The 24576-nt window shown below is 38.8% G+C and overlaps 2 protein-coding genes and 2 non-coding genes across 4 annotated transcripts in view; 2 read left to right on the plus strand and 2 right to left on the minus strand.

The window, feature by feature from the left end:
* Positions 1-24576, minus strand: part of DNAJC14 (DnaJ heat shock protein family (Hsp40) member C14) — a 1080043-nt gene that overhangs the window by 653352 nt on the left and 402115 nt on the right. The gene's annotated exons all lie outside the window — the stretch shown is intronic.
* LOC126023350 (small nucleolar RNA U3) lies at positions 10114-10327 on the plus strand. Its single transcript, XR_007500497.1, has one exon. It is a non-coding gene; the product is annotated as a small nucleolar RNA U3 (small nucleolar RNA).
* LOC126023204 (small nucleolar RNA SNORA51) lies at positions 12363-12495 on the minus strand. Its single transcript, XR_007500407.1, has one exon. It is a non-coding gene; the product is annotated as a small nucleolar RNA SNORA51 (small nucleolar RNA).
* Positions 19167-20108, plus strand: LOC126022988 (olfactory receptor 6C4-like). The gene has a single exon (XM_049784028.1). It carries the CDS (start codon positions 19167-19169, stop codon positions 20106-20108), a length of 942 nt encoding a protein of 313 aa, XP_049639985.1.

Consider the following 24576-nt stretch of genomic DNA (forward strand, 5'->3'; position numbering starts at 1 on the left):
CTGAGTGCTGCGATAAATAGTGGGGTGCATACAGATTTTGGAATGAATGTCCTTCCATCTTGTGGGTATATGCCTAGTAGAGCAATTGCTGGGTCAAATGGCAGCTCAATTCTGAGTTCTTTGAGCACTCTCCAGACTTTTCTCCATAGGTGTTGGACTAGGGGGCATTCCCACCAGCAGTGGATGAGAGTTCCTTTCATACTGCATCCCCGCCAACAAAGGTTGTTTCCATTATTTTTGATGTGAGTCATCCTCACTGGTGTAAGGTGGTATCTCATTGTTGTCTTGATTTGGATCTCCCTGATGATGAGTGAAGGTGAGCATGTTTTCATGTGTTTGTTGGCCATCCTTCTGTCTTCCTCAGAGAAGTGTCTATTCATTTCATCTACCCATTTTTATGGCTTTATTTGGTTTTGAGGGGCTCAGCTTTCTGAGTGCTTTGTATGTTCTAGATATCAGCCCTTTGTGGGATATGTCGAGTGAAAAGATTTTTTCCCATTCTGTTCACTGTCTTCTTGCATTAAGTAGGGCTTCTTTTGCCATGCAGAAGCTTTTTAGTTTGATGTAGTCCCATTTGTTTATATTTGATGCTAACGTTCTTACCATTGGTGCTCCATTCTCAAAGACCTTTTTGATATATAGGTCTTCGAGTGTTCTGCCTATTTTATTCTCGATAAACTATATAGATTTGGGTTTGATTTCAAGGTCTTTGATCCATTTTGAGTTGACTTTTGTATAGGGAGTGAGGTATGGGTCGATTTTCACTTTCGTACATGTGGTTTTCCAGTTGTACCAGTACCATTTGTTGAATAGGCTTTCTTTGTTCCATTTCAGATTCTTGCCTCTTTTATCAAATATTAGTTGGCTGTATATCTGGGGGTTTATGTCTGGGAATTCTGTTCTGACCCACTGGTCTGAGGTCCTGTCTCTGTTCCAGTACCATGCTGTTCTGATTACTATGGCTTTATAGTATAGTTTCAAGTTAAGTAAGGAGATGCCTCCCAGCTTTTTGTTTTTCAGTATGTGTTTGGCTATCCTGGCTCTTTTGTGGTTTCATATGAATCTTGTGATTGATTGTTCTATTTCTTTAAAGAATTGTGTCTGGATTTGGATAGGGATTGCATTAAATCTATATAGAAGTTTGGGTAGGATAGTCATTTTGACTATTTAATTCTACCTATTCATGAGCATGGGATGTTCTTCCATTTCTTTAGATCACGTTCAATTTCTTTCTGAAGTGTTTTGAAGTTTCCCTGGTAAAGGTCTTTCACTTCTCTTGTAAGGTTGATTCCTAGATACTTGATATTTTTTGATACTATCTTAAATGGGTTGTATTTTTAATCTCTCTCTCCTCAACTTCATTGTTTGTATATAGAAACGCTACTGTCTTTTGTGTATTGACTTTGTATCCAGCCACTTTGCTGTATTGGTTAATTGTTTCTAGGAGTTTTACTGTGGACTCTTTAGGGTTTTCGATGTATATCATCATATCGTCGGCAAATAGAGATAGCTTGTGTTCCCCTTTCCCAATTTGGATTCCTTTGATTCCCTTCTCTTGTCGGATTGCTATTGCTAGGACTTCTAAGGTTATATTGAATAAGAGTGGAGAGAGTGGACAGCCTTGCCTAGTTCCTGACCTTAATGGGAATGCTTCTAGTTTCTCGCCATTAAGTATAATGTTGGCTGTAGGCTTTTCATATATAGCTGTAACTATTTTGAGGAAGGTTCCTTCTAACCCTATTTTGCTGAGTGTCTTTAACATAAAAGGATGTTGGATTTTGTCAAACGCCTTCTCTGCATCGATTGATATGATCATGTGGTTTTTGTCTTTCATGTTGTTGATGTGATGTATCAAATTGATTGATTTGCGTATGTTGAACCAACCTTGCATGCCTGGTATGAATCCCACTTGATGGTGATGTATGATCTTTTTGATGAAGTGCTGGATTCGGTTTGCTAAGATTTTATTGAGTATCTTTGCATCTATGTTCATTAGTGAGATTGGTCTGTAGTTTTGTTTTTTGGTACTGTCTTTGCCTTCTTTGGGAATGAGTGTGATATTAGCCTCATAAAAGGAGTTGGGGAGGATTCCTGTTTTTTCTATGGTTTGGAAGAGCCTATGGAAAAGTGGTAGTAACTCTTCTTGAAATGTTTGATAGAATTCACCTGTAAATCCATCTGGGCCTGGGCTTTTGTTCTTAGGAAGTTTTTTAATTACATCTTCAATTTCGTCTGCCGTGATTGGTCTGTTTATGCTTTCTAGATCTTCCTTTTCCAGTCTTGAAAGAGGGTGTTCTTCCAAGAATCTGTCGATTTCTACTGGGTTCTCTAGCCTAGTTGAGTATAGTTGTTCATAATATGATCTCATGATATGTTGTATTTCTTGAGGTTCTGTTGTAATATCTCCCCTTTCATTTGTGATCCTACTGATTTGGGTGTTTTCCCTCTTTTTTTGGTGAGTTTTGCCAGTGGTTTGTCTATCTTGTTAATTTTTTCGAAAAACCAACTCCTGGTCTCATTGATTTTTTGTATTGTTTTCTTAGTTTCTATGTTGTTTATTTCTGCTCTGGTTTTTATTATTTCTTGCCTTCTGGTTGTGGTTGGATTTCTCTGTTGCTTTTGTTCCAATTCTTTGAGGTGATCTTTTAAACTGTTGGTTTTATTATTTTCCTGTTTCTTGACATAGGCCTGTATTGCTATGAGTTTCCCCCTAATTACTGCTTTTGCTGTGTCCCATAAATTTTGACATATTGTCTCTTCATTGTCATTTGTCTCAAGGAATCTTTTTATTTCTTCCTTGAGTTGTTCTTTGATCCAGCTGTTGTTGAGCAGCATGTTGTTTAATCTCCAGGCATCAGTTTTTCTCCATTGCTTCTTCTTGACATCAATTTTGAGCTCTGTTGCGTAGTGATCTGAGAGGGTACTTCTAATGATCCTTACCTTTGTGGTCTTATATAGGTTGGCTTTGTATCCTAAGACATGGTCTATTCTGGAGAAGGTTCCATGTGGGCTTGAGAAGAATGTTTATTCTGCTTTCTGGGGTGGAGGGCTCTATATAAGTCTATTAGCCCTAAATCTTCTAATTTTTCATTCAGAGCTCTTATTTCTTTGCTATTTTTCTGTTTGGTAGATCTGTCCAGTGGTGATAGAGGAGTATTGAGGTCCCCTACTATTATCACATTTCCCTTCATGTGTTTCTCCAGGTTTGCCAGTAGTTGCCTCACATATTTTGCTGGCTCTACATTAGGTGCATAGATATTGACCAGGGTTAGTGTTTCTTGATCTAATGTTCCCCTGATCAGTAAGTAGTGACCCTCTTTGTCTCTGATCACTTTCTTGAGGTTGAATGCAATTTGGTCTGATATAAGAATGGCTGTCCCTGCTCTTTTTTGTTTTCCATTGGCCTGAATAATTACTTTCCATCCTTTTATTCTAAGCCTGTGCTTATCCTGTATCTGTAGGTGTGTTTCTTGCAGACAGCAGAAGTCCGGTTTATTTTTCCTAATCCAGTTCTCTATTATGTGTCTTTTAATTGGAGAGTTTAGTCCGTTAACATTTAGGGAGATTATTGAGAGAGAGGATTGTTGTGCAGTTGTGTTGTGTAGGGTGGTTTTTGTTACAATCGGGGGTTTGGATTGTGTAATTCGTCTCTGAGTAAGTCGTTTAGGATCGGTTTTGTTTGCACAAATAGTTCAAGTTCGTTCTTGTTTGAAAATGTTTTTAGTCTATCCTCCCATATGAATGAGAGTTTTGCTGGGTATTGGACCCTATGTTGGAAATTTCTTTCATTCAGTCGTTTAAATATGTCATTCCACTGTCTTCTTGCTTGAATTATTTCGAATGGGAGATCTGATTTGATTCTTATGTCCCTACCTTGGTACTTGAGGTTTCCTTTCTTCCTTATTGCTTTAAGGAGTTCCTCTTTCTCTTTGTTTTTTGCCAATTGGATTACTATATGTCTTGGTGTTTGTTTATTCGGGTCTATCTTATTGGGAACTCTTTTTACTTCCTGTATTGGCATTGGGGTTTCTTTCCATAGGGTGTGGAAGTTCTCTGCTATTATCTCTCTGACTACTTGTTCTTCCCCTTTCCCTATTTCCTCTCCTTCTGGTATACCCACAATTCTTAGATTGTTTCTTTTGTCCTTGTTCATTAGATACTGGACTTTTCCTTCCAGTGCTTTGTCTTTTATTTCTTTGTTGGTTTCTTGATCATTTTTTGTTTGCAGTTTTCCTTCCAGTTCTTCAATGTATTTCTCCAATTCTGTGTTTCTGCTTGTAAGGCTTGTTACTTTATCTTTTAATTCCTTCACTTCTTTTTGTATGGAATCTCTCATGTTCTTTAACATTTCTTCTTTAATTTGGCTGATTCGATCATCCATAGATTTCTTATACTCGGTAGCTAGGGTTTCTCTCATTTCTTTTATTAATTCTTGCATTTCCTTCCTCATGGCTGCTTTTAGGTCTTCTTCGCATGGATCTGTGCATTTTGGTGGACTTGGAAACTTGCTAGAGTTTGTCACCATATCTCCAGATATTGGGGTTCTCCTTGATTTACGCATTTTTCTTTGTATTTAATGGTGTGCTTTAGAGTGCTGTGCTTCTAAATTCCGCCTGTTTTGATCCCCTGTGGTGTGGGAATGGGTTCCCTCCCTGAGGGTGGTTCTAGAGGGACTTTTGGGTGAACTTGCTGAGGTTTGGTTCCTCCTGTGCTCTTTATGTGGCCTGGTTAGTTGTTTTGCCCTTTTGTTGGCAGCTAGTACTGGCCCTCTCCTGACCACAATGGTGGAGGGCACTGTTGAGCCTAGGTCTTTCTCCCCTCCTCTGCTACCTGGAAGTCAGCCTTTCTCTTTATTCCTGTCAGTAGGTGTAGTTCTGCTCCTGGCCACACTGGTCGCGGGCGCTGTTGAGCCTAACTCTCTGTTCCCTCCCTTATCTGGGAGTCAATAAAGTTCTGCTCCTCCCAGTTTCCACGGAGGAAATTCCCCCAGTCAAGCCCTCCCGGTAGCTGCTCTCAGCCCTTGGGGGGGGGTCTCAGGTCCACTCTGGGCGCTCAGAGCTAGGTTGCTCTAGGTTACCTAAAGGTCCAGGGGGCAAGCCCAAGCTCACCCAGTCTATTCGTCCCAGCCTGTCCCAGTGGGGCAGGTGACTCTGGCTCACTAAGTACTAGGGAATGCCCTCCTCTGTCTAAGCTCGGGTTGGGTGGAGTGAACTCTGGGGCCTGGAAGATGAGATGACGGGTGGTGTGGTCTCTATGCCAACAAGTTGGCGTGTGCGGAATTCTCCGAGTGCCCACGTGGAAGGGCTCCAGTGGAACGCACTCACCCTGAGCGCCGGCAGGGTCACAAACGCGAGGGTCCCTGCTCCCCAGTTGGAGCAGCTCTGGGCCCCTGCAGCCTTTCTAGGGGGGGGGGCGCAGGGTGGCGGGCGCAGATGTCTCTGGTCGCCCATGTGGGAGCACCCTAGGGGAGCGCACTCACCCTGGCGCTGGCAGGGTCACGAACGCGGGGGTTCCTGCTCCCCAGTTCTCTAACCACTTTTTATCTTCTCTTTTTGAGCTGTTTAACAAGGAATTTTGGTGAAAGAGTCCCCCAGTTTAATACTTACGATTGAACCATATCATGGGAATCGTTGGAATTGTTCTTATGGCCCCCATATGTGCCAATAACATCACGTGGCATTGCTCCTTTTTTGCATAGGCACATTAAAATGGGAAAATACTATACATACAAATAAGATCCTATCTAATAGAGATTGGAACACACAAATCTTGTAGTGCAAAGGGACCTTACCCCCTGAACATTGACATAACGACCTGGCACAGACCTCAGAAGAAAGGGCATTTTCCATTCACCCCTGGACCAGGGAAGCCATCCACAAAACATCCAGGCTGGTCTATAACATCACCTTGAAGCAATCCTCTACCATGGAAGACCCTACACTGCTCAGACATTGACCTGCTCAAAAGAGACTTTCCTTAACACTGAGAAGACTTAACAACAAAAATGACCTGCTTACAGGACAGGGCTCCCTGCATTGCTCTTTGATTGTGAGGTGAAACGAGAGGACGCTCCACATCCTAACTTCAATGTAGGATATGCAGATTCCAGGATCTTTAATACAGAAACATAATACCAACAACAGAGACTGTGTGAAAAATAAAAGTGTGTTGGCACTACAGACAATGTCTTGGATTGGACGATCTAGCTTGCCTGGAGCCTAGATTTGGTCTTGTGCCAGGAAACTTCAGGGGTCTGGTCTCTTTGTATTTAGGCCAAGGTTATTTCTTTCCATGCCCCTCATATTCTGGTGGGCCTATGCAAACAACAATTGCCAATCTAACACCATTTTTACTGTGCTCCTTTGACTCTAATTTTTAAAAAGAACCCACTTAAAATTTGAGGTTAACTTAAGCTAATATGCTTGTATATGGAATGTAAAAAAATACTATGCTTGTAATGTTTAAGGAGTTACGTAAGTTTTATGGCTTTAGATTGCCTGGTGTGCTGTTAAGAAATATTATAATGTGTTACAATCTGGGGACTTGAGGGACAAAGTAATTACATGGATTCTGTCTTGTTTATCTTAATGTTCTTTGGCTGAAATTTCAAAGTTAAGATATCAGTAAGGGGACTTCTGAGACTTATGTTATGTGTGATTGTTTTTCCACTGTAACTTTACCTTGTCCTCTTTCTTTGCATTTTTGTTCTCATAATTAAAAATAAAAAAATTAAAAAAACATCTGCCCAAAAAGAAAAGCGTAGGCCCAGATGGTTTTCCTAATTAATTTTTTCAAATCTTTCAAGAGGAGCTACTACCAATCCTAGCCAAGCTCTTCCATGAAATTGAAAAAACGGGAACACTCCCAAACAGCTTTTATGAAGCCAACATCACCTTGATACCAAAAACCAGACAGAGACACTGCCAAAAAAGAAAATTACAGACCAATATCCCTGATGAACACAGATGCAAAGATCTTCAACGAAATCCTGGCAAATAGGATTCAATGCATCATCAAGAAGATCATACACTATGACCAAGTAGGTTTCATCCCAGGAATGCAAGGATGGTTTAACATCCGTAAATCTATTAACATCAAACACAACATCAACAACAAGAAAAATAAAAATCACATGATCATATCAATAGATGCAGAGAAAGCATTTGATAAGGTCCAACACCCATTCCTGATCAAAACTCTCAGCAAGATAGAAATGGAAGGAACCTTTCTCAATCTAGTTGAAGCCATCTACCACAAGCCAATGGCAAATATTATCCTCAATGGAGAAAAACTAAAAGCCTTTCCTCTAAATTCTGGTACAAGACAAGGCTGTCTGCTCTCACCACTCTTCTTCAGCATAGTACTGGAAGTTCTTGCTATAGTGATCAGGCAAGAAAAAGATATAAAGAGAATCCAGATAGGAAAGGAAGAAGTCAAGCTCTCATTGTTTGCAGATGACATGATACTCTACTTAGAAAACCCTAAAGACATACCAAAAAGCTTCTAGAAACAATAGATTCATATAGCAAGATGGCAGGCTACAAAATCAACCTACAGAAATCAATGGCCTTTTTATACACCAATAATGATAGGGAAGAGATGGAAGTCAGGAAGCCAATCCCATTCACAATTGTGCCACATAAACTCAAATATCTTGAAGTCAACTTGACCACAGATGTGAAGGACCCTATACAAAGAAAACTATAAAGCCCTGCTCCAAGAAATAAGAGAGGACACACAGAAATGGAAACACTTACCCTGCTCATGGTTTGGCAGGATTAACATTATTAAAATGGCAATACTCCGCAAAGCATTATAAAGATTTTATGTGATCCCCTTAAAAATACCCATGACATTCTTCAAAGAAGTGGATCAAACACTTATGAAGTTCATCTGGAACAATAAACACCCTCGAATAGCTAAAGCACTCATAGGGAAAAGGAAAATAGGAGGCATTACTTTCCCCAACTTTAAACTGTACTACAAAGCAATAGTTATCAAAACAGCATGGTATTGGAATAAAGACAGACCCTGAGATCAGTGGAATAGGCTTGAGTTCTCAGAGAACATTCCCCAGACATACAATTACATAATTTTTGACAAAGGAGCAAGAAATCCTAAGTGGAGCAGGAAAAATCTCTTCAACAAGTGGTGCTGGCAGAACTGGTTAGCCACTTGCAAAAAAGTGAATATAGACCCCCAGTTAACATCATGTATGAAGGTAAAATCCAAATGGATTAAAGACCTTGATATCAGAGCTGATACCATAAGGTATATAGAACAACACAAAGGCATCTTCAAGGAGGAAACTGCACTTTCCAAACAAGTGGAAGCAGAAATTAACAGATGGGAATACATTAAACTGAGAAGCTTCTGCACCTCAAAAGAAATAGTGCCCAGGATACAAGAGTCACCCACTGAGTGGGAGAAACTATTCACCCAACACCCTTCAGATAAGGGGCTAATATCCAAAATATACAGGGCACTGACAGAACTTTACAAGAAAAAAACATCTAATCCCATCAAAAAATGGGGAGAAGAAATGAACAGACACTTTGATAAAAAAAGAAATACAAATGGCCAAAAGGCACATGAAAAAATGCTCCTTGTCACTAATCATCAGGGAGATGCAAATCAAAACAATGATGAGACACCACCTCACACCGCAGAGATTGGCGCACATCACAAAGAATGAGAACAATCAGTGCTGGCAGAGATGTGGAGAGAAAGCAACTCTTATTCACAGCTGGTGGGAATGCCATCTAGTCCAACCTATATGGAAAAACGATATGGAGGTTCCTTCAAAATCTAGAAATTGAGCTCCCATTCGACCCAGCTATTCCACTCCTAGGGATATACCCTAAGAACACATGAATACAATACAAAAACCCTTCCTCACACCTATATTTATTGCAGCACTATTCACAATAGCCAGGCTCTAGAAACAACCAAGATGAATGGCTAAAGAAACTGTGGTACATATACACAATGGAATATTATGCAGCCATTAGGAGAGATGAAGTCATGAAATTTTCGAATCTATCATGCTGAGTGAAATAAGTCAGAGGGGGAGAGAGACGCAGAATAGTCTCACTCATCTATGGGTTTTAAGAAAAATAAAAGTCATTTTTGTAACAATCCTCAGAGACAATGAGAGGAGGGCTGGAACACCAGCTCACTCCATGAAGCTCACCACAAAGAGTGGTGAGTACAGCTACAGAAATAACTACACAGAGAACTACCATAATCAAGTGAATGAATGAGGGAACTGGAAAGCCTGTCTGGAGTACAGGTGGGGGTGGGGTGGGATGGAGGGAGATTTGGGACATTGGTGGTGGGAATGTTGCACTGCTGAAGGGGAGTGTTCTTTACATGACTGAAACGTAATCACAATCATGTATGTAATCAAGATGTTCAAATAAAGAAGGGGAAAAAAAGAAATATAATTGCTTTTATAAATGTAAAAAAAAAATAAGACCCAGAGAAAATAGAGTAAGGGCCAAAAGGGCCAGAAGGACCGGCTCACAATTTGAAGCTCACCACAAAGAATGGTGAATGCTATTAGGGAAATAACTATACTAACAACTAGCTTGACAATGTTAAAGAATGAGAGAAGTAGAATGCCTGTCTCAAATACAGGCAGGGGTGGAGCACAGGGAGGGCACTGGTGAAGAGGGGTATTCTGTTTATGACTGAAACCCAAATACAATCATGTTTGTAATCATGGTGCTTAAAGATTTTATATATTTAAAAAAGTCACTATGACAAATGTTCAGACATTTGTTCAAATGTTCAGACAAATGTTCAAACATTGTAGGTCCTCCCTACAATATAAAATTTGGGAGTCCCTATCCCTATTAAATGAAAACTTCTTTCTGTATGTAAGATTTCCCATTTGAATGTGCCTGTGCAAAAAAAAGAAACAATACCACATGATACTGCTCTGCATATTGGGGTAATAATAACAAGCTAAATAATACCTATGACCTGGTTCTAACATGAACTGAGAACCTAAGAAATACATATCTACTAGAATTTTCTACTAAAGAAATACAAAAAGAGGATTGGGGGGACTACAACTACATAAGGAAATACACAATAAGAGTTATAGCTAAGACTATACTTTCAGGGATCATTTCTATAGTATGTGACTAGAGAAGTTTCTCTGATCATGTGGAACACCCAAAGCCATAAGGAGGAGCCAGAGTGTCCTCTCCTGAGCCTGAAGCCGGCTCTAGGTGTTGCTTCTGCGACTGCCTTTGGCCATTGATCATCCTTCTCCCTTTCCTCTGGAAGGGGTAGAAGAAGAGGATGCAGTCTGGGTGGTTTCGATTTAACCTCAGCCTTCCATGAGTTAGCGGCAATCTTTTGTGAGGTTTACTTTGTTATCTATAAATTGGTCCTTTAGTTTCATTTCCAGGAATAACCCCTGAGCGCTATGGGCTGTGGACTGCTCCCCCCCCCCCAAAAAAAAAGAAGTAGCCTGAGTGAAAGTGCAAAAGATAAAGCATGAGAAATTGGAATGTCTTAAACAAATAGAGGAATTTCCAATTTAAAAAAAAAGAGTTATACCTATTAAAAAATACATCTAAAGAAATGTACAAAGGAAATATACATATCCCTTTTATATCTTTTGACATACTCTAAGGTGGATAAAATTTGGAGCACAGCTTCAGCATGCAACATGGTCTTGTGGAGTCTGAAAAACTGGTTGCAGCTGTCACAGATCAGAAAATGTCCTCAAGCTAGAGGTCTCTCAAAAGAAAAATCTGGTAGTGAGTAACAGTCCATATAAAGAGAGACAGGAGAAAAAGGGTCTCCAAGAGCAAATCAACAGAGCTGTGGTAGCAGCTTCTTCCCCAACTGATGACATAAGGCACTCTGGGAGGCTAACCTTTCCCTTTGGGATCTGGCTGGCAGCTGATTGGGGTGTGGGGAGTGTTCCAGTTCTTAAGAAGTTAAGAACTGAGGGTAAAAAGGGTTAAATATAACGACAGATCAGGAGTGAGAGTGAAAAGGTAGAAAAGGATTTGTAAAGTAGTAAGCAGAGAAGAGAATAAAGGAAGGGTAATACATAACAAGGGGGAAGGACTATGTACTACATAGATAGGCATTATGTACAATACAGACAGACATTGGACAGACATAGAGGTGGCCACCATATACACCCATAGATAGAAAGTGAAGATCGACCCATAGGATGCATTTGAAAACTGACCCAGATGGAATGGGTCAGAGCACTTGGAGCAATAGCACAGCAGTAGGGAGTTTGCCTTGCACCTGCTCAGGACTGACCTGGGTTCAATCCCAGCATCCCATATGATTCCCCAAGCCAGGAGCAATTTCTGAACTCAAAAACAAGAGTAACCCCTGAGCATCACTAGATGTGACCCAAAAACATATATATGTATGTATGTATATATACATATACATGTATGTATGTATATGTATGAAATAATAGATCTGAAAAACATGGTAACTCAATTTTAAAAAGGAATAATGCCACATGATACTGCTGGTGCATATGGGGGTAAAACTAACAAGCTAAACAATCCCTATAACCTGGTTCTAACATGAACTCATAACCCAAGAGAAACTTATCTACTAGTATTTCCTACTAACAGATTCAAAAAAGGAATGGTTAAAACTACCTCTACATAAGAAAATAAACAAGAATTATACCTATTAAGAAAATAAATCTAAAGAAATACACAAAAGAGGGGTCTGAGAGGTGGCGCTAGAGTCAAGGTGCCTGCCTTGCTAGCGCTAGTCAAGGAAGGACCACGGTTCAAACCCCCCCCCCCGCATCCCATATGGTCCCCCCAAGCCAGGGGCAATTTCTGAGCGATTAGCCAGGAGTAACCCCTGAGCATCAAATGGGTGTAGCCCGAAAAACTAAAAAAAAGAAAAGAAAAGAAAAGAAAGAAATTCACGAAAGAAATACACATATCCTCTTTAAGTCTTTTGAAATTGCTAGGGGATAAGGTCCAGAGCACAGTTTCAGCCTACAAAATGGTCTTTTGGAATCTAAAAAATGGCTCCCAGCAGTCACATATCAGGAAATGTCATCAAGCAAATCTGGTAGCAAGCAACAGTCCACAGCAAAGGGAAGTGTGAGAAAAGGAGCCACTGAGAGCAACTCAGCAGCAGTGGAGATGGCAGCTTCTTCTCAGCCTGAGGCAAGGTAGTCTGGAAATCTGTCTTTTTACTTAAGGAATCTGGTTGGCAGTTGGTTGGGGTGGGAGGAACGTTCTGATTTCTGACTGGCTCCAGGGGGGCAGATGAACAGGAATGGTGCTGAACTCCTAAAGTTCTTAAACAGACTATATACATGGTTGGTGAGATTCTGTGTGTTGGGGGGTTTTTGTCCCCCAATTCACAATACAGACCAGGCAAAGGGCCTGAATTGAGGTGTATATGGGGTGCATTTACTGTGCCTGGTCTTTCTATACCATCAGTGTAAAGAACACAGCCTGTGGTAAGAATTGGGAGGCCTTATCTTTTCTTTTCTTTTTGATTTTTTAATATATATAAAAAATTCTTCACCAGTGCAACATTCCCATGACCAATATCCCAAGTGTCCTTCCTCTCCACCCCACACAGGCCTGTACTCTAGACAGGATTTCTACTTCCCTCATCAGTCACATTTTGTTATGATAGTTCTCAGTGTAATTATTTCTGTGACTGCACTAAAAGATCCCTGTGGTGAGCTTCATGTCAGGAGCTGGACCCTCCAGTCCTCCTCTATTTTGTCTCTGAGAATCATTACACAAGTGTTTTTCATTCTTCATTTTTCTCAAAACCCATAGATGAGTGAGACCATTCTGTGTCTACCTCTCTCCCTCTGACTTATTTCACTCAGCATAATAGATTCCATATACATCCATGTATAGGAAAATTTCATGACTTCATCTCTTCTGATGGCTGCATAATATTCCATTGTGTATATGTGCCATAGTTTCTTTAGCCATTCCTCTAGTGAGAGGCATCTAGGCTATTTCCAGAGTCTGGCTATTGTAAACAACGATGCAATGAATATAGGAGAAAGGGATTTTTGTATTGTATTTTTGTGTTCCTAAGATATATCCCTAGGAGTGGTATAGCTGGAACATATCAGAGCTCAACTTCCAATCCTGGCCAGGCTCTTTCATGAAATTGAAAAAACGGGAACATTTCCAGACAGCTTCTATGAAGCAAATATCACCTTGATACCAAAATCAGACAGAGATACAGCCAAAAAAGAAAATTACAGACCAATATCCTTGATGAATATAGATGCAAAGATCCTCAATAAAATTCTGGCAAATAGAATTCAATGCCTTATCAAGATCATTCACTATGATCAAGTAGGTTTCATTCCAGGAATGCAAGGATGGTTTAACATTCGTAAATCCATCAACATAATACACAATATAAACAAGAAGAAAATATAAAAATCACATGGTCATATCAATAGATGCAGAGAAAGCATTTGATAAGGTTCAACACCCATTCTTGATAAATAAAAAAAAACTCAGCAAGATGGGAATGAAAGGAACCTTTCTCAATCTAGTCAAGGCCATCTATCACAAGCCAATGGCAAATATTATCCTCAATGGAGAGAAACTGAAAGCCTTCCCTCTAAACTACAGTACAAGACAAGGTTGCCCCCTCTCACCATTCCTATTGAACATAGTACAGGAACTATTTGCTATAGCGATTAGGCAAGAAAAAGATATCAAGGGAATCCAGATAAGAAAGGAAGAAGTCAAGCTCTCACTGTTCGCAGATGACATATTATACTTAGAAAACCCTAAAGAGTCTATCAAAAAACTTTTAGAAACAATAGATGCATATAGCAATGTAGCAGGCTATAAAATTAACACACAGAAATCAATAGCCTTTTTATACACCAATAATAATAGGGAGGAAATGGATATTAAGAATACAACCCCATTCACATTAGTCTCACATAAACTCAAATACCTTGGAGTCTGCTTGACGAAGGATGTGAAGGACCAATACAAGGAAAACTACAAAACCCTGCTACAAGAAATAAGAGAGGACACACGGAAATGGAAATTCATACCCTGCTCTTGGATTGGCAGGATTAATATCATTAAAATGACAATACTTCCCAAAGCTTTGTGTAACTCCACCCTGGATTTAGGTGTAGCTACCTGAGACCCACCCATTTCTGGGAGGGGTCTTGGGAACCAGATATTATGTGTGACCTTACCTGCAAGACCCCGCCCATTCCTGGGAGGGGTCTTGGAAAAGGTAGATAAGCCTTTGAGCCAGGGGATTAAGGGCTTCTGCCCTGCTGGGCTCTCTGGCTTTTGGGGCTTTGCCTATTTTGGTCTTTGACCAGCATGGAGGTCAAAGGAAGATGACTGAAAGGAATTAAGATGCAGGCTAGCTAAGAATGGCTGAATGCTTGAAAGGTTATGATGTAGGCCACACACATGTGGTGGATAGGGTATGAATAAAGCTGATGCTTCCTGATGCCTGCCTGTGAGTGAGTTCTATACCCGTCGCTTTCCTGGACCCCAGACCGGCCGGCTGAATGGGGGTTGCAGAGCCACATGGCCTGGGATGGCAGAGAGAAATCCACTTCCATCCAGCACCATCCTTAATTATTTGATACTACAGCTTTGTACAGTTTAATGCGATCCCTCTAAAAATACCCATGACATTTTTTCAAAGAAGTGGATCAAACACTTCTGAAATTCATTTAGAACAATAAACACCCATGAATAGCTAAAGCAATACTTGGGAAAAAGAATATGGGAGGTATTACTTACCCCAACTTTAAACTGTATTACAAAGAAATAGTTATGAAAACAGCATGGTATTGGAATAAAGACAGACCCTCAGATCAGTGGAATAGGCTTGAGTACTCAGAGAATGTTCTCCAGTTATACCATCACCTAATTTTTGATAAAGAAATCCTAAATGGAACAGGGAAGGCCTCTTCAATAAGTGGTGCTGGCACAACTGGCTAGCCACTTGTAAAAAAGATAACTTAGATTCTGTGTTTCTTATTCATTGTGATTATTGTATTGGAGTGTTTTTCACATATTGCTCTGGGGATTATTGACTGGAATAAATGTGTTGCTGTGCAACAAAGAAAGTAGCCACATTGTCTGGGTGTGAAAATGCCACTTCTGAGTCATAAGTTGAAGCTAACAGGTGGTCTGTCTTTCTGCCTGTTTCTTGGGACAGTGTAGTTGGCACACCTGAGATGGTTAGAAAACCCCTTCCTTGTCCTAGTGTTTCTCTTTCCCTCAGAGCACATTGACCCTGGTAAGAATGGCTCTTCTGAGTCACAAAGACAACACTGCTAATCAGTATCTCTGCCTCAGGAAATAGAGATGGGATATTGTAAGCCCAAAATTATATTTAAAATAACAAAATCACAGCATCTAAAAGCAAGAAAGTTTAAATGTAAACCATTATTTTATGGTTTGTGGGGCCACACTCAGCTAGTCTCAGAGATTATTACTAGTTCTACAATCAGAGATCACTCTATGGTGGAGGATTGCAGATTAAAAGCACACACCCTAACTATTATGGTACAACCTAGTCATACCATTTAAAATATTTTTAATGCCAGAGTAACTTTCTATTTTGTAGAGAAAATGGAAGAAGGATACAAGGCCCCTGACCTTTCTACCTGTTTTTAGAGAACAAGTATCAGAGCACAAAACACAATGAGTACAGAGGTAACAGAAAATGCAAAACTTGCTCTTTAGCTCATGTTACTTGACCACAACAAGCAAAATCAACAAATCAATGGAAGACAAATGCCCTAAAGTCTTTGTCCTACACTTTAGGATTCATGTGATGCTATTTGTTCTATGCCAATAATTTATATATAATTAATAATAATATTTAAGGTAGGTTGTTTCACATTATGTCCAGCATCTAGAAAACTGATCATTTCACAAGGCATTTGTACCATATCTGTTCTGTTACTTTTCTCCAAGTCTCCCTGGACTTCTTCCCAAGTCCCCTATTAAAATTCAGTACTGGGGTACTCAGCAAAGAGAGCTCATTAGCATGATCTGAATGGGAGCCTCCAGGGATCTTTTCTTCTTTCCTCAAATGATAATGCTTAGGTCTCCTCTGAATAGAACATTTAAAATATGCTTCAGTCTGTTATAAAAATCAGAAGAAAGATAAACTCTCTCTCACAGGATAGAATAAAAGAAATAAATTTGGAAGCAGGTTTTAGGTGCACTCCCTATGATCACTATTATAAATAAGTTTAATGTGAAAAAAAAATCACATGGTAAAATTATTTGCTTCTTAGATTGCATTTAATTTATATGAAAATTAGTGTGAACTGAAAATAGATATATATTTTACTACTGAATATTTATTTTTGTAAACTTTATTATAACTCAACCAATGATGAGTGGTGGGACAGTAAGTAAATTAAATTGTATGCCTTCTTAGTTCCACATCCAACTTCTAAATTGTGATTCATTCCATGAACTTGTGTGAGCAAAATCTCACAGCACTATCCTAAAGCTGAAGGTAAGTACATATCTGCTTTTATAATATCTGTTACCTCTCTATGATTATTAAGCAAAAATAAAATAAAATATTTTTATTTTAAAAGAACATATGTGTAAGGCTGTAGAGATAACATTGAAGACTTGGTCAAACCAAGTTCAATCAACAAGCCATATGTTTCCCCAACCTAGCCAAAAGTGATTCTGAGTGTTAAGCCAGAAGTAAGCTCTGAGCACAAGGCAGTGGCCAAAACAGGGGAAAAGTTCCCTGTCTTAGAAAATATTAACAGTAGAGAAATGTATCACTCAAATGCAGCAGCTTTACTAACAGTTTTCAGTTATCCAAATACTACATTCAAATATTGTGGTTCCAGATTCATGGACCATGAACATAAAAATAGAAACTTATTTTATCTCACATATATGACATATATTTATGATAGACATAAATAGAAGTAGGTCAAATGTGACCATATAATACTCTACTAATGTGTGAATGCTTTTGGATGTATCTGAAAGGAAAGAGAATCTGCCACCCATTCTAAAAATTCTATAGTTTTCAGCCAAGGAATTTACTTGCAGTGTTCTGGCAGTTTGGCAGCCTGTTGAGGTCTGGATATGCCAGAATATTTTTCCCTATAAAATAGTTCCCAAAACCTTTATTTTTACTAATATTTTTTACAAAAATTATATTAACATTTTACTCAAATTTTTACTAATAGTTTATCATTTTACTAACAATTTTTACTAACATTGCTGTAATAAATATAATTCTAAGGATTTTTTATAGTAAAGTTATTAAAGAACTGTGTGTGATAGAATATGAAGGTGTAATTAATATAGTGGCACAAGGAGTTGGGCGTATGACTTGCCAGTGCTAGCCTAGGACAGACCTGGGTTCAATCCCCAGCGTGCCATATGGTTCCCCAAATCAGGAGGAACTACTGAGCGCATAGCAGGGAGTAACCCCTGAGCATCACTGGGTATATCCAAAAAAATAAAAATAATATAAAGATGTCTTCCACAGACCAAAAAGTAGTGAGCAAAATTGTAAGAGCCTAGACACTGATGACACTGGATGATGTGAACCTTAGCATACATTATCATGTCTAAGATGTTCTAGAGGAAAACAGCAAAAATGGTTCCAGATATCGTGTGATTTGATGTTAATTATGACAGGGAAATGAATACAAGATAATCAGAAAAAAGTGAAAGTTTCCAGAGTATTTTTGATATCTGAACAATTTTTTTTATTAAAATGGAAGATTTTCTCAAAAAATTTAAAACTATCATGACAAGTTAGTTAAAATAGTATAAGGATTAAGGCTCAGGTCTCTGCCAGATCTTCCACCAGTTAAAGTCCATTGAACATCCAGTGCAGTAGAGCCAAACACTCAGAGGGTCCCCTGATCACCACTTTAGGTCTTTCAATAAAAGAATATTATAACCAATAATCCAGTAATATCATTTCTAATTCTATGCTGCTTATTATCTACTAGCATTGCAAGCCCCTCTCAACCAGAAAAGTTAAAGTATGTAATAGGGGAATTCAGGTAAAGGTAACATTTTTATTTTTCTTCCTATCAAGCAGATTGCACGATAAAAATATACTGAGATATAGTTTAACAGATGACTTTAACTTGATTAGAAATACCTGAGAAGGGCTGAAGCGATGGCACTGTGGTAGGGCATTTGCCTTGCACGCAGCTGATCTAAGACAGACCACAGTATGATCCCCCAGAGTCCCATATGGTCCTTAAAGCCAGGAGCAATTTCTGAGCACAAAGCCAGGAGTAATCCCTGAGCATTGCCGGGTATGTCCCCCGAAAAGAAATCTGAGAAAAATGTTTTGACAAGTTAAATATAAGAATATGAACATTAGAGGGCCAGAGTAATAATACAGGGAGGTATGGCATTTGCCTTGCCCTGGGCCAACCTGGGTTCAATCCCCAGCATTGCATATAATCCCTTTAACCTGCCAAGACTGATTTTTGAGTGCAGAGCCAGATGTTATCCCTGAGAACTTCCAGATGTAAACAAAAAAGGATCTGAAAATTAGAAGGATTCCCAACCCACAAAGATACACTTTAGCATTAGAAAAGCATCATATAAGAAGGGAACTTTTCAATAATTTGGAAACAGGAGCAGAAAAACAAATTCTGAAAACTCTATGTGAAGGAGAGAAAGAAGCCGAATATAGAGGTAGATTCTTAGATTCTAGAAGAAAGTTGAAATTGTAAGACAAAAACTTTAGTCATCAGAAGATAAAAGATAAAAAGAAGCTAAAATAAGTATGCAGAAAATAATTACTAATATAGAAACTTTAAAATTGTAGAGAAATAAAGGAGTTAGGGCCACTCTAATTTCTTAACTCAGAAAAAATTACTAGACAGTAAGTAATTGCCCTTAAAGTATCATCATACTTGACACGACTTTAGAATTGATGTTAATATCTACTAGCACCGCTGAGTACGAACTGACAATAAGCACAACAATGTCTTTAAGTGTGTAAATTATTAAACCAGTTAGGTAAAAATAAACATCCATTACAGAGGAAATGACATGTCACAATTCCACAGAAAAAAAGAACTCTTATGCTCACAAACCTCCTAGACCTTACCTCTGATCCTCATCTTCTGCTTCCTCATTTGCCTTCACAGACAACAAATGATAGCAATGAGAAATCAAAGCTCTTTGAAAGAATTCATTCTTCTGGGACTTACAGACATGCCACAGATTCAACCTGTAATCTTCATGCTTCTCTTCCTCACCTACATATTCAGCATCATAGGTAACCTGACTATTATCATTCTCACACTACTGGACTTCCACCTCCAGACTCCCATGTACTTCTTCCTCCGGAACTTCTCCTTCTTGGAAATTTCCTTTACATCTACTTTTACTCCAAGACTGCTCTTCAGCATGTCCACTGGAAACAAGAGCATCAGCTATGCTGGATGCCTTACTCAGTATTTCTTTGCCATCTTATTTGGGGCAACAGAATTTTTCCTTCTGGCAGCCATGTCCTATGACCGCTACGTGGCCATTTGCAAACCTCTGCATTACACAACTATTATGAACAACAGAGTCTGCATCCAGCTGGTCCTCTGCTCTTGGCTAAGTGGATTTCTAATCATATTGGTCCCAATCATCCTTACCAGTCAACTGAATTTCTGCGCTTCCAACATACTGAACCATTATTACTGTGACTATGGACCCCTCTTCGAAATATCTTGTTCTGACACAAGACTTTTGGAGATAGTTGACTTTTTCTTGGCAATTGTGACTTTGGTTGTCACTCTAGTGCTAGTGATTATCTCCTACACAAATATCATATGGACTATTGTAAAAATTCCTTCTGCCCAGCAAAGGAAAAAGGCATTTTCCACATGTTCTTCCCACATGGTTGTCATCTCCCTCTCCTATGGCAGTTGTATCTTCATGTATGTAAAACCTTCGGCCAAAGAAGGTGTTGCTTTCAATAAGAGTGTTGCAGTGCTCAATACGTCTGTTGCCCCTTTACTGAACCCATTCATTTATACTCTAAGAAATAAACAAGTAAAACAAGCATTGAATGATGTTGTCAGAAAAATTATCAATCATCAATGAGCATAAAGATCAACTGAAAGAAAAATCTAGTCATAAAGTGCTCCTCATGAAAATTCAGGAAAAGTCCTTCACCATATCAACAGTCACACCTCTACAGCTCTTGAACCTCTGAACACTGACACCACTTCTAGGTAGAAAAATCAGCTTGAATGGCTGCTTATAGATTCTTCTCCTTGCCTTTCAGGCTTGAGAGTTCCACGCCTGACCGCTACCATGTCAACCAATCCATCACCACAACTCCACAAGTTCTCCATATTTCACACTTCTCATGGCACTGTGGAGTAAAGGAAACCCACTGGGAAGAAGCTCAGATGCCCACAATATTCAATGAGCAAAAACAAGAAAACAGAGGGCTCAACCAGCATCAGTCAGCTCAGGAAATTAATGGCACCAGTGTGAGGATGACTAATAAGCTCAAACAAACAATGGCACAGATAGTTGGCATCCAGCAGTGCAGAAAAAAATATATAAATGCAAAAAAGAGAAAACTACTCCATAAATGATGAGCATATTGGCTATTTAAAAACTTATAGAAGCTTAGCAAAATATCAAGAAGCTCCAAGATGAGATGAAGGAAACCTTTAGAAAAATAACATAATGTTAAAAATAATCTGAGCAAATAGAACAGCATATCAAATAACTGTGGAATGAGTTCTAGAGGAACAATATAAGATTTATTAGAGTCTCTAAAAACAGTAAGGTAGGAGCCAGAGCAATAGCCAAATGAGTAGGGTATTTGCCTTGCATGCAGCTGACCTGCATTTGATCCTTGGCTTCCCATATGGTCCTCAAGAAAAATGAAAATATATAAGACAAAAACAACAAAATGAACACCTCACCAAGAAAACTCTATCCATCAAGACTGCCAATCATATTTTAAAGAACTATAAAAGCTTCAGGGACTGGCAACATCTTAGGTAATTCATATTCTTTAAACCATTGTGTGCATGTGTGCTTTTAAAGGCTTCACATCGGTGTTACACAGGATTTACTCTTGGTTTTCCGCTCAGGAGTATAACATGAAATGCAAGAAATAGAACTCAGTTTGATTGCAATCAGGCAAGTGCCCTACCCAATATACCCAATATGGTTCCTACTCCTTAAAAACAGTTTTATGCATTAATGGAGCTTCTTTAAAGAACAGGACATTGAGTATGGCATTCACTGATGGTGTTTATGGTTGTCCTCTACTAGATTAAGGAAGATACATTTGGTCCTAACTTGCTAAAGAATTTCATATATTTTCAATACTGAATTAAAGTCTCATGTATATTAAATGTTCTTGTATTGTCATTTTTATATGTCCATAGATATTTTTATGTGACTTCTTTTCTTCATTAGCAGACACTTAAGCAGTATCTCTTAAAATAGAAGAGCAATCTGCCCTGAAACTTGAGTGCTTTTATAAGTCTACTCAGAATTTTCCCTCAACTTTTCTTTTTAAAAAAAATTTTTTTAATAAATTTTTATTGTGACGGAAGTGCATTACAATTCTTTCACAGAATTATTTACGGTACATAGTGACAATGAATGAAGGGCATTTCCACCTCCAATGTTGTCTCCCTCCACCCCTGTTCCCAGCTTTTATCCCATATATCCTTCCTTTACCCCCCAGAATACTAGTGCAACTGGACTCCACTTTACAGCTTGTTGTAGATTGGGTATCTATTCTGTTGTCATTGACTTTGAGTTTTGTGTTCAAGTCTGATAATTTTTTATTTTCACTACATGTTCATATGACTGGTCCTGGTATCATCATTTTCCCCCCTCAATTTATGAGGCTGAATGATTCAAGTTATGTGATTCTGTTGTAGATAAAAAGATAAGGAAAAGAGAAGGAAAATTTGGTAGCAACTATCAAAAAAGAAAAAAAAAAGGCACCCAGCCAAAAAAAAAAAAAAAAATCACCAAATAATATCCACAGGAGTGAAAAGGAAAGAAAAAAGTGGAAGAAAAAAGAGAAGGAAAATAATATCAAAAACAAACAAAATAAAAAAATAAAAATAAATAAAAAATAAAAAATGGGCCCAGAGAGATAGCACAGCGGCGTTTGCCTTGCAAGCAGCCAATCCAGGACCAAAGGTGGTTGGTTCGAATTCCAGTGTCCCATATGGTCCCCTGTGCCTGCCAGGAGCTATTTCTGAGCAGACAGCCAGGAGTAACCCCTGAGCACCACTGGGTGTGGCCCAAAAACCAAGCAAACAAACAAACAAAACAAAACAAAAAAAAGGAGTGCTGGAGTGGCAGGGTTTGGTGTTCTTCCCAATTTTTTTTTTTGCATAGGCACAGTAAATATTGGGGAATAAAGGGAATTCCTGTGGCCTAAGAGATTCAGGGTTTCTCCCCTCTTGAAGCATACCTTCATGGGAACAACCACTGGCTCCATATATACTCATTACCATATCCCAAGGGCTTTTTTGTGGTGCCAGGAAACTTCCGTCTCACTTGTGGATGAGAAAATCAGGCCACTGTAGCTAGCAAACTTGGTAATTGCACAGGTCATAGGACAAGGTCTAGGATAGAGTCTTTACAGTTCTAGAGGTTCTCTTCCATCATTGTTGTGTTCAGTCTTCTGTACCACGTACTCCCTGCTTTTGCTCAGTCCCTAAGCCGAAGGCTAGAATATTATGGTTCCAAAGGTTCTACTCAGTCTCTGTTGTCAAAGTTGGGCCTCTGTACTAAAACATCTTGATTTTTGTAAGAGTCCTGGGCTACAGCCTAGAGAAGGGTTTTCCTTATTGGTCTCAAGGTAAGTTTTGTCCAGTCACGGTTGTCAAAGTCACTTTTCTGTAGTTAGTGCTCTTATTTTTCACAGTTCAAATTACGATACATCTTCTGATTTCCACTTAGTGTTAGATGATGTGATTGGACCACCTGGTCTTAGGTCCAGTTGTCATTTCCACGCTGTCCTCGCTGTCATATTAACACTGGCACAAGTTGGTGCCAGAGCAATATTATAAATCTCCCAACGGAGCTTAGTTCCTGGTGTCACCCTCAACTTTTCTTATTTATATACTAATAAATTAACAACACTTTTGTTAAATTTTACTATTTTAGGCTTTACCTATTTCATTTAAACTCCAAAATATATGAGAAAAATTTTTGTCTTTTGGGGGTTTATTTTGTTTGTTTTTGATTTGGGGGTCACACTTGGCTCTGTGCTCAAAAATTGCCTTTGGAAGGCACAGGGGACCAAATGGGATGCCAGGATTTGAACCATCATTTCTCCTTGAGTCAGCTGCAACAGAGGCAAACATCCTACCGTTGTGTTATATCTCCAGTCCCAATATTAGTGAAGCATTTTTAAAAATGATTTTATTGGCAGGGAAGACATGATTATTATCTTTATGAGATCAAAGTACAAAAAATAGTTAATGCGGGACCGGAAAGATAGAATGGAGGTAAGGCATTTGCCTTTCATGTAGAAGGACAGTGGTTCAAATCTGGGCATCCCATATGGTCTCCCGAGCCTGCCAGGAGCAATTTCTGAGTGTAGAGCCAGGAGTAACCCCTGAGCAAAGCTGGGTGTGGCCCCCCAAAAAATAGTTAATGCAATATATTTTAGATACTAGAGTTAAGAACTTATTTATGTTAATTAAACTATGTGAGATATTGTACTTTATTAGTAATTTAAATGTATTTATATAATTAAATCATATAGTAATCACATATTAAATTTTGGTGGTTTATATTCTGATAATTCCATTTGCAGTTATTTTACATTTTGTTGGAGGAAGCAATATGAAGTAAATTTGTTTTGTCCCTGGTAAATTAATAGGCTGGAGTGTGGAAGGATATTGGGGCCATTTGTGGAAAGACAGTCCTACAGTGGTGGGACTGTATTGAAACATTATATACCTTAAAAATGGTATTATGATAATTTTGTAAATCACATGTTTTAATAACCATAACAAAAAGGAAAATGTAAAGATTTAGATGTTTGTCTCCTACATGAAGCAATAGGTTACACAAATATATTAGGAAAGTTGTTGACATTACATATTCAATATTGCTAGGATGAAATATTTCTTTCATATTTTCTTTTTAAAATTGTAAGAGAAAAGTCACGATCACCCCCTTTCAAAGCCATCAGCTCAAGTGTCTGCTCTCTAATCCCAGACCTATCATCCTCAGAGTGGGATGTGACTTCTGGATCTGAATCTCTATACACCACACATCCCATACCACTATGCTGTGGCCCTTTCAAGATTGTAAGGCCGAGAGGCACCCATCCCTTTGTTGCTCTGTTCTCTTATCCAAAACCTGCATGGACTTTAGTACATCCACAAAAAGACATTTCATTTTATATCTTCTATTTCTAAGAAAGTGGGCCTTATCATCTTTCTTTTTCATAGAAATAGTCTCAAAATTCAGTCGATGAAACCAAGTAACGGGGGGGGGGACACAATTATTTTCTATATTATTCAAGTAACCATTCATGGTTAGGAAAATAACCTGAAAGGCAGAT

The sequence above is a fragment of the Suncus etruscus genome, chromosome 11, assembly GCF_024139225.1.
Source record: "Suncus etruscus isolate mSunEtr1 chromosome 11, mSunEtr1.pri.cur, whole genome shotgun sequence".
Taxonomy (NCBI): Eukaryota; Metazoa; Chordata; class Mammalia; order Eulipotyphla; family Soricidae; genus Suncus; species Suncus etruscus.

What these genes read in the sequence shown, in the direction of transcription:
- LOC126022988 (XM_049784028.1), top strand. Translation starts at nt 19,167, where the DNA reads ATGATAGCAATGAGAAATCAAAGCTCTTTGAAAGAATTCATTCTTCTG.